Here is an 11,339-nt window from a genome sequence, read left to right on the forward strand (position 1 = left end):
CAGAGAGTTTTTATGTACGATAATTACGTGAAAACGAATTCTTGCAGAAAAGTGGTCAGGGAATTACGATAGACAGGATCTCTTGAACCTAAGAAACGTGTTGTATTGCTGTTAAAGGAGGTCATTTTCAACATCTCTTATAACACAGGAGGTTAGTGATCATCATTATTATTACTTTTAAATATCATTTTACGCTTTCGGTTTGCTTTATGCGCCGGGATGCTGTCTTCCCTTTCTGACAACTGACGATAAAGTAACGATGTCTAATCTAAGATTTTCTGTCAGAAATAAGGTGCCAGAAATATTTGTATTTGGGAGGACACCTTTTCCACACACACACAGTATCCTTGCGACAAGGTACGTGCTTATTTCAATTGTAATTGTAACTGTAATTGTGAAAAGTGGAAACATTACAAAACAAGCAGTTTCTGTTACGGACTTCCTGAACGCAATTTGCCGGGACCTGTTGCATGAAGAGTCCGCCGAACGGCCGTCACTCTGGCGGTGAACGACTGAAATAACCTCCCTGTATTTATATGTTTTAATGTGCAAAGGCATCATATAAAGAAAATGCATTGCTTAAAATTAGGGGTGACCCGATACCACTTTGGACCGATACCGATACTCTTACAGATTCCCACCGATACTTGAAAATTGCAATAATTAAAATTTGTTCAAAATATTGATTAATATTAGTGTGTAAATATTCTTCTCCAATTATATGTTCCAAGTTACCAAGAAATTTGCTTTAGAATATTCAAGAATTGTATCAGAATATCAAAATAGATATTATGTAATCACAAAATATAGTTTTCATGCAAAATTGATGCAAAATAAATAGAAAGTTTGAATTTTGCATAATTTCCAGGATAATTAGACCCTGCGAAAGTCTTGCGCGACATTTTTGCAGACCCCGCGAAAGACCAATATGCCGGAAAAGTATCGACTGGTATCGGTAGATGAATTGCAACCAATAATTTCCATTTTTGATACCACTGGTATCGGTTGATACCGATACATCAGCATCGGGATCGGTTCGGCCCTACTTAAAATTATAATAACAAATATTTAGAAAAATGCATTGATAGTGGACCAGAATGTCTCTATTGTGCCAGGAACGTTACTTCTGAGTGTTAAAAAAGTACATACCTGCCACATACAACCGATTAAGTAATCCTTGTCTTTGCTCCACTATAAACGCTAATGTTGTTAGACCAATGGAGAGAAAATACACTATGCTGGTAAGGAGAAGGATCACAAATTAGTTAATAAATATACAAATTTCTACTGTCAACTTTTCATTCTAAATCAAATTGAATTAATTAATGAAAACGTGGTTTTCTTTTGATAACATGTTTTAGTTGCTACATGCTTGAAGCCACAGTAGATAACATTGCTGTGTAACTCTTAACGTTTTCAAATAATATGCACAAACCTTTGTCAAGAAATGTGAAGAATTAAAAAGGCAGTCACTAAAAGTATAGTAATTATTAGAGCCCGGATTTATAAGCACAATCAAACAGTAAAATAAGCAAGTTAATAAGCACAAAAAATGAAAAAAATAAGTACCAAAATAAGCATAAACAAAAACAGGAAAATCTGAAAAAAAATTTGTTTATTAGATCTATTACCTTATTCAAAGCTGTTACAGTATGTAAGGAAGGTTGTCCTGAGATTTTCTTGTGTGAAGCTCCTGCGTCTGTCTGTGAAGAATGATTTGTACAGTGAAAATGTTCTTTCCACATCGCATGGCATCACAGGCGCATGTGAAAAACACCACAGTTCTTCTTCGGTGAATTCCTCTTCAATGTCTGTTTCTTCACCAGAAATATTTTTATAAATTTGACACAGTGCTTTGTAACCGCTATTTTTCATAAATACCTGACTGATCTTGTCAAACACAATTTTAGCAACACTGTGAGTTTCTGAAGACAATGTTACTGAAATTTCATCAATCAGAGAAAGTGTATGTTACAATGCATTATTTCAAGCTTTCAACTGTGTTATAATATCAGGTAATTTGGAAAAATGATTATGGATGTACTGTATCTTTTCTTGGATGCCGTTTCTCCTTTGCAGCTATTTAGAAGCTATTTTTAAACCAAAATCATAAAATAAGCAAGCATAACCATTTCCTGCAGAAATAAGCATTTATAAGCACTTTCAACCTTACTTAAATAGCTCATCAAGGTATGTAATATGAAGTATAGCCTTTCATCTTACCATTAGAAGTCTGGAAAAGAATATGCATTTCGCTTATAAATCCGGGCTCTAGTAATTATTATGTCATCATTGATTGTGCTAGATTTGTCACTACATCTGCTCTGGTTTGACTTTATATCTTTGCCTGCTCGGTGGCAGCACATGTTAATGGTTGACTTACAAACTTGCCACCAAAGTTTCTCAGTTTGAGTTTCGACTTGTACATGGGGGTTATTTGTGATTTCTCTTCATCAATTTCATCTAATCTTCTATCATCCTAGTCATCACAATTAACCAAAAGTAGCTTAAAAGTGATGTTAATAACGAAAATACAAACTTTATGCAGTGGAATCCTGATTTTACATTTTCCTGCATTATACATTCAATGTTGATGGTCCCAAAATACAAAAGCTGTCACAGAGAAGGTGAGACAGATTTTTTCCTGGCTTGGCAACACTGCCTATGGTTTCGGCAATAGTCGCGTCGTGTAGGATGACTCATTCTGTTGTCACATGTTGCAAAACCACGTTAGTGAGCAGCTGTGTTGATTTACATGGAACGTGTTTCGTTTACCCCTCCAGGTTTTTGTGTATAACATTGCTTTTCGCGATGAGTATTCAAGATGAACAGCGACATGCCATAAACTTCTGTTGGCATTTAGGGAAAAGTGTTGCGGAAACAAATGCAATGTTCCAACAGGCATATGCCAATCAAGAAAGACTGAGTAGAGCCACAGTATTACCAAGGAGTCATTGAGACTCTGTGCCAGCATGTAGCAAAAAAGAGGCTGCATTTGAAGAACTCCTTCATATTGCACCACTATAACTCACGCCTGCATACCGCGTGGGCTTTTCAGGATTACGCGACAAAGAGAAAAATAGAAATTTTCCCGCATGTAGCATACAGCCTGGACCTTGCACCCTGCGACTTTTGGCTATTTCCACTTTTAAAGACCACTTTATGTGGTCGTCATTTCATGACGAACAAAGAAGTGATCACCGCAGCGCAAGTTTTCTTCAGTTCGCAACCTGACGACGAATTTTCAAAGACATTCACAAAGTGGAAGGAGCATATCGACACTTGCTTAGCTGTCAATGGTGCCTATTTTGAAAAAGATGTACGTCTACTCAATATGGCTGATTCTGAATAAAAATTTTGTGGTTTCTAATTTTTTCGTTTCATTTTAATGACTCCTGGAGGGGTCCATGTACATGCTTGTCTTTTAACTGCTACGCAGTAATGACTTTTTGACGTATTGCGCTCATTTTGGTCTCAATCATCAGCTAATGAACCAAATTTTCACCCTAGTACATTTTCTAGCCAATGGAGGTCACTGTTTTCCTATACAGGACTTAGTCTCACCTTCTCTGCGACAGCCTTTGTAGCAAAATGTTATAAAATTTTCCTCGATCATTTTCCCGTATTTTAAGTTTTTTTCAGCTTGGTCCCCTCAAAAATGTAAAATAGAAGTTCTACTGCATACTGTGTAGATTGATATGTTCATGATGAAAACTTAAGTTCATATTATGTTTTTACTAAGTTAATTATTAATTTTATTAAGTAGTCTTACGTTCCTAAAACTCCAGGTGCTATAAAATCTGTGAATGTCATATCGTCTCCTCCGTAAATTGGTTTTGTGTACTGGCAAAAAAGAAAGGAAGAAATCAGTAGAGCATAACAATGACAAAAAAAAAATACACCCAACAAACCAAATACAATCATGCATTTATTATTAACTAACAAAGTTAAACTTAGAATTAAATGTAAAAATTGGGTGCCAAATTTTTGCAGCAAGTGCCAAATTCTATTCTCACCCTGGGTACTGAAATCCTGAGCTATATATCTGACATACCTGTGGAAATATCAACTATTCCAAAATATGAAACCACCAAGAAAATACATTTATGTAATACAGGTTGATTCTTATAGAACTGGCCTGATGAATTTTGCTAATAATGCTGCATGTGATGCATATAACCGCTCACAATTATGACCAGTGGCAGCTGGCGGCAACTATGATGGGTAGTGCCAATGTGATCAAGATATAAATAATAATAATAATAATAATAAAAAAAACTCCACAATGCCCATCCCCCACCCCGTGCAAGAGGTTGCGCCACTGACCAAGATGATTATCCTCGTTTGGTAACGTGGAAAACAGTGTGTGTAATAATTAATAACACACTAATCCGATTTATCTTCATTCACTAACCTATCTTTTAACACAAGAGGACACTTATCTAAAAACACAACAATTACAAGAGGAAGGGAAAATAACCTTTTACCTTCTCCTCTCCCATGCACACGTATTCCAACTGGATGTTGAAAATATCCTAGAAATTTGTTGTAAAAAAAAATTGTCGAAATCCTAAGGAAACTCTCATCACCATAGGATTTCTTATTTTTATATTTTTAATAAAGTCAGGATGGCCCTTTAGGTGCATCTATCTATTATCAAAATGTTAATTTAACTTTGGAAAAATACTATGCTCATTTCTCCAAAATTAGGCAGAACAGTAGATAGTACCTTTCTCACGAATTACTTCCCCAACGGGTCTTACAAATCAGTCGTATTTAGCGACTTATCGAAGGTAGCAACTGTGTCAACACTGCGAAAGTTCCCTCACCATGCCCAGCGAAAACGGGCTCGGCTGGTTTCTTATGGGTTAACCCTGCCCACTGCCACCTTGTTCTCCGCTCATGGTGGAAGTGTTTCCCGCTGAGACGACTTCAATCCTCTGCACGTGTGTCAACTTGGTTAGACCAGCTCTTGGGCAGCTCGAACCGATGCCTCGCAAGGTTACGAAACAGCTGGTGATGCAGTGAGGAGGTTAGGGCGGTCGTCAGCATGACCGATTGCAAGATTCGGATCTCCTTGTCTGTAAACTATCAATGTATTAATTTAACAATACTTGGGTGAGGTATGCATTTCTTCTGAGGGTAGTGCTATGGTTAGGCGGCTCTCCCCCTTGAGCCATGACTGATTACGACATAATAATTCTAGGGCCATGCTCAGTTGAATTGTGTGCGGATGGTCCGACAGGTCGCAGCACTTATGCTGCAAGGTTCGAGGACACGTAGCAGTGCACGTACGAACGTGTTTGCAGTGCCCAGGTGATAGTCCCCCAAGATCGATGGCATGCCCAAGGGGGGTGGTGGTGGGGTTTACCCTCCTCTTTGGCCCAGGATTCCTAAGAAAAGAACGTTTAAGGCAGGAAAAATGGCTAAAAGAGGACAGACTACTAAAAAAATGTATACATAACCCCTCCCTTTTGAAAATCATGGGCACGCCATTAACCCATTAATGCATGGTGTCCGATTAATCGGACATTGACATATTTGCATTTTCTGTAACACTGTTTTACTTTAATTGGTTATATTTATCAAATCTAGTTCTTTGGCACCTCTGTGATGCATATGTTACCCCACGAGCTTGGAAACATCGTAAATTTCCCGCCAAATTGTAAGGGAGTGAAACATGGAGAGAGAGCTGTACTGCATGTCTGCGTAACGGGAAAGCTAATTTCAATTCATATGTAGTAGTTGACATTTATCCGAGATGTGTTTTGACAAATATGCGTAAGAAACATTAGTAATCAGATATGTAACAATAATTTGTGCATTAGTTTCATCCCTGAGCTGCTATTGCGAGAGAAAATATAGTGTCCGATATATCGGACTCTATGCACATTGAGCACTTTATGCATATTTTCCATTTTCTGTAAAATTTTCGATACCTTTGATGTTTACACATTGTCAATGTATATATGTGTATGTATGTGTGTGTTTGTGCATTAGTGTGTGTATGTGTGTATGTGTGAGTGTTTATGTGTGTGCGCATTAGTGTGTGTGTATCTGCATGTGTATGCATATATGCGTGTATGTGTGCATGTTTATGCATTAGTGTGTGAATGTGTGCATGTTTATGCATTAGTGTGAATGTGTGCGTGTTTGTGCATTAGTGTGTGTATGTGTGTGTATATGTGCCTGCGTGTGTGTGTGTGATCAAATTTTGACTACTTTGGAGAATGAAGATGTGGAGGGGGAGGAGGAACAACTCATTTATGTTACACCGCCAGTGGATGGCAAGGATACAGACGAAGACAGTGATAAATCTGATGGTGAGCATGCGGCCAATCTAAACAATTTTTGGCAAAATACGCTAATGAGCGTTTGTGAGGTGCAAACTAAGATACGAAGTTGTGTTGATTGTGAAGGTTCATCCAGTAATGTAGAGTCTACATCTACCACTACACATAACACTGGTGAAAAAAAAAAAAAAAAGTCTTCAGACAAAATCAAGACCCTTGTGGAAGAAAAGTTTACCTTCATTCTAATTAAAAATTTAATGCTGCGCTATTGAACCATCTGAAGAAGCACGAAACTGTGAATCACCATTAGACTTTTGTAATTTATTTTTTGATGAGGACATGCTAAATCTTATAACAAATCAATCCAAAATGTATGCTTCGCACAAAAATATTGATCTTGATTTGAAAAAAGAAGAACTTCTTGTTCTTGGTGGTCTCTTGTTGTCAGGTTATACAAAATATTCAAACAAATGTATGTTTTGGTCAAAAGAAAAAGATACTCCTTCGATACTTTCTGAAAGCATTCGTTGTGGTCGGTTTGAGAATATTCTGCATAATATTCATTTGAATGACAATACACAAATAGATGAGTCCTATCGTCTGTACAAGATACGGTCATATTTGGAGAAACTTTCCTCATCTTTCAAACAGCATGGGGGTGTGGACGGAAGGCTTTCCATCGACGAGAGTATGATTCCGTACTACGGGAGGCACTACGCAAAACAGTTCATTAGAGGAAAGCTGATCCGTTTTAGGTTCAAGAACTGGGCAAAAAAGCTCTAGTAGTGGTTACGTGATAGATTTCCAGTTGTACACAGATACAAACTGATAACGGACGATTGTGTTCTGTACTATAATAATAATAATAATTTTGTGTAATTAGTTGATTTCTATTCCAAATGTTTCCTTTTGTATTGTTTCTTCGAAATATGTGTATGTATTTATGTATGCATGCAAACATATACATGACCAGTGGCAGTGATTAGGGGGGGGGGGGGCAGTTGCCATCCCCATTTTTCGTCACTTTTGCACCCGCACTATGATAGATCTTCTCTACAAAGGGAAATACGTATATATTGTCTTTGCCTCCTACATTTGGCATTGGCGCCTTGCCCCCCACCCATTTTGGAAACCAATATCCGCCACTGCACATGACTGATCTTAAGCGTTTCATTTTCTTTTGGTTACATATTATCCACAGCAATACTTTTTCCTTGGGACAGCTATTTATAGACAAAGCATGAAAGTGGTAATTGTGCAAAGTGTCCGATTTATCGGACACACTGTATCTCTTACATACATTGTAAAAATAAAAATGTATCGTATATTGTGTCTTATTTGAATTGTACTGATACCAAAACCATGAAAAAAATTTCATGAAAGGGGTTTGTAAACTTTATGCATTAATGGGTTAACCAAGATCCCCCGACCTTACCAGCCTGGATTTTTTCTGTGGGGTTTACTGAAGGACAGGGTGTATGCAAACAAACCACATACGTTACAATCTTTAAAGGACAACATTTCTACCGAAATCGGGAACATCACTGGAGAAACACTGCAGCGAGTCACGGCGAATATGCAAATACAGGTGGGGATGTGCCTTCTTGAAAACAGCAGACACTTTCAACACATACTCTGATCACAATCAATGGCACACTATCCAAGGTACGTCATGTATAAATTACGTTACTATCTATGTGATATATTTTATATTACAGCTCATTTTGTTGGGTTGGTTCTATAAGAATCACCCTGTATAATATACTTACATATATTATCTCCAAGTCACTCAAATTTACTGTTTTCTCAACACCAAGATCTTCAAGGAAATAATTGCTCATTTGTAGTCCAAAATTCTCATAAGCTTTTAATAAAATTCCTGTCAGGTATAATTCTGTCTGTTTCTCTGGAAACAAAAGGAGGTAGTATAAATACAACTATGAATTGTGACTAGAACCCCCCCCCCCCTTTTTCAATAGTTATAGCCTGCTGTGGGGCAAAAGGTTATTCTCTGGTTGCTTGCTTCTGTGCCTATGTTTTAAGTCTATCTATCAGATACTTAGATTCCTTTTCCACAATTCCCGAAAGAGCAGTATGGAGAGGAAAGTCAAAGACAGGTGATCATGATGCCATTTTTGTGTTGAGAGTAACTGTAATTACAGGGTTGCTAACTCTATGAAATTCTTCCTTTCAGTTTTTGATTTATTTGTTGATGACATGTTGGTAAAACTGTTAATAATTTTTACTACTTTGCTGGCTGTGAATAATAATTTACTATTTTATTTCCAGACTAAAATACAACCATGTGAGAATCTCAAGATAGTATCAGTGAGCTCAAAGATCTAAAACTACTAATTGCATCCGTCTGAAGACATAACACTGAACTTATTTCCTGTTTTTTCTTGCATGAACACATTGCTTGCATAGTAGAATTACGAGGGTCATCCAGAAAATAAAGACCATTTGGATATACAAAATGAAAAACACAATATTTATTGGAAAAAACAATTCTGTTACATACCTGAAGCTTCCTTCACTTCTCTACATAATCACCTTCTACATTTAAACATTTGTCGTATCTGGGCAGGAGCTTCAGAATTCCCATGTTATACTCTTCTGCCGCCAGTTCATTAAGGTCATGGCAACCGTCTTTTGGGATCGTAAAGGTGTTCTTTTGGTGGATTTCATGCCAAAAGGCACTACGATCAATGCAAATCGTCATTGTGAGAGACTAAGAAAACTACAGCGAGCCATCCAAAACAGGAGGCGAGGAATGCTTTCTGGAGGAATTGTGCTTCTGCACGACAATGCCCGCCCTCACACTGCTGGTGCAACTCAAGAATTGCTGGATCAATTCGGATGGGAAATTTTTGATTATCCACCCTATAGTCCAGACCTTGCTCCTAGCTATTTCCACCTTTTCCCTAAGCTGAAAGAGTTTCTGGGTGGTAAACGTTTTGGAACTGATGAAGAGTTGGAGAATGCAGTGACCACCTGGCTTAATGAACTGGCGGCAGAAAAGTATAACATGGGAATTTTGAAGCTCATGCCCAGATATGACAAATGTTTAAATGTAGGAGGTGATGATGTAGAGAAGTGAAGGAAGCTTCAGGTATGTAACAATTGTTTTTTTCCAATAAATATTGTGTTTTTCATTTTGTATAACCAAACGGTCTTTATTTTCTGGATGACCCTTGTATTTCTCTTGTTGTCTATGGTTATTACAAGCATAAAAACACAGTTTTTTGTTGTGACGTATCAGGAGAACACACATTCCCTTCACCAGACATTAATTTTTACTTTGATTAAAGATACAGTTATAGATGGTTAAATTTTTTTAACAAAAAAGTATCAGTTATACAATGGATTTTGTTGTTGTAACATAGCAACTTAACTGTCAAACAAGCAGTCTGTTTTTATTATTATTATATCCAAAGATTTTTATCACATTTTTAATGAAAGATCCCAAATATCATCAGGCAATCAAAAAGCTTCCCAGACATTCAAATCTGTGTCTTCTGCCATTTTATTTATTTATTTATTAAAAGAGTGACGGGAGGCATAAGTTTGAATGTTTGGGAAGCTTCATTCATTGCAAAAGAATGGTGGAAGAAATTAAATAATGAGAATTGCAACATAGACCCACTATGGAGTTTTCTTTTTCACAAGTGGGGTAAGCCACCATCTTTAAAATTTAATTTAATTTAAGAATCTCTGTAAAAGAGATAATGATTTTGAATTGCCTGATGATGTTTGGTATCTATAATAAAAAATGTGATAAAAATCTTCACCTAAAATTAAAAAAAAAACAGACTGCTTGTTTCACAGTTAAGTTGCTATGTTACAACAACAAAATCCATTGTATAACTGATTCTTTTTTGTTAAAAAAATTTAACCATCTATAACTGTATCTTTTAATCAAAGTAAAAATAAATGTCTGATGAAAGGAGCTTGTGCTCTCCTGAAACGTCGCAACTAAAACTGTGTCTTCATGCTTGTAAGAACTGTAGACAATAAGATAAATTATTTGCAGTTGCTAAAGAATATTGAAAAGAGAAAGAAAATTTGAAATGATAAATTATACCTGATTCGTCCATTGTGATTTCAATTTGTATGTTTTGAATGTCTTCAATCATCTCGGTCGCTGTCAAGAATATAAAATAATCTTTCCAGTGATTGAAAGTTTGAGTGAAGTTTATTGGAATATTGATAACTGCAGCTGCATTAGCATCTTTAACTTGCTGCAGAGCAGACTCAAATGATGAGTATTCTTCCTAGAAATAATAACAATAATCCTGTAATATTAACTCCAAGTAATGCAATCAAGTGCATGTTCCTTAGAAAAAGGACTTTCATTACCTATTAATTTCAGCGATACTGGTTGCTATAAAGCAGGTTGCGAAATCCCAGGGGGGGACAGGGGTGAATTCCCCCCACCAACGATCTTGTCCTAAAATCATCCCCCCACCCAACTTTTCCAAGGGGGGAGACTTTTTTTTGTTCTAACAACAAAAGATAAACAATTAGTTTTGAAGTTGAATATACTTCACGGGAATAATATCGAAAAAACACACAGAAACTAACAACAGAGCCTCGTCTCTCAGGAAACTCAACCCAGCAATCCCCAGAAAACAGAAATTAGCCCGATTTGTTATTTCTTCTCCATTTCTCATCGCAGTCCGTCAGCTACCGCAAAGTATGTAAATATATAAATAAAAAACTTATTAGCTTTTATGTGATTTTTATATTGGCAACTATTATCTTCTTAATGTCTCTTCATTTTGGTCACTCCCCCTACTCACGCAAATCATTGTTCATAGCATTAGCAGTGCAGTAAAATCTTCAATTTGAAAGCGAATTTTGAATGAAGGATAATGTATATAATATATTGTATATTTTATAATATAATTGAATTATTTGATAATTGAGAGAGAGAGTGAGAGTTAGTGAGTGAGTGAGAGAGAGAGAGTGAGAGTTAGTGAGTGAGTGAGAGAGAGAGTGATAGTGAGTGAGTGAGAGAGAGTGAGAGTTAGTGAGAGAGTGATA

General features: G+C 36.7%; 1 protein-coding gene across 1 annotated transcript in view; it reads right to left on the reverse strand.

Annotated features, from left to right (window-relative positions):
- LOC145981137 (ABC transporter G family member 20-like) overlaps positions 1–11,339 on the reverse strand; it is a 73,637-nt gene that overhangs the window by 15,690 nt on the left and 46,608 nt on the right. The window contains exons 10-13 of the mRNA XM_083114248.1: positions 10,378–10,567; positions 8,063–8,199; positions 3,773–3,843; positions 1,150–1,238 (exon numbers count right to left, since the gene is read on the reverse strand). Of these exons, the coding sequence (XP_082970374.1) occupies positions 1,150–1,238; positions 3,773–3,843; positions 8,063–8,199; positions 10,378–10,567 (487 nt within the window). The remainder of the gene's footprint in view (positions 1–1,149; positions 1,239–3,772; positions 3,844–8,062; positions 8,200–10,377; positions 10,568–11,339) is intronic.

The sequence above is a fragment of the Lepisma saccharinum genome, chromosome 29, assembly GCF_977018435.1.
Source record: "Lepisma saccharinum chromosome 29, izLepSacc3.1, whole genome shotgun sequence".
NCBI lineage: Eukaryota > Metazoa > Arthropoda > Insecta > Zygentoma > Lepismatidae > Lepisma > Lepisma saccharinum.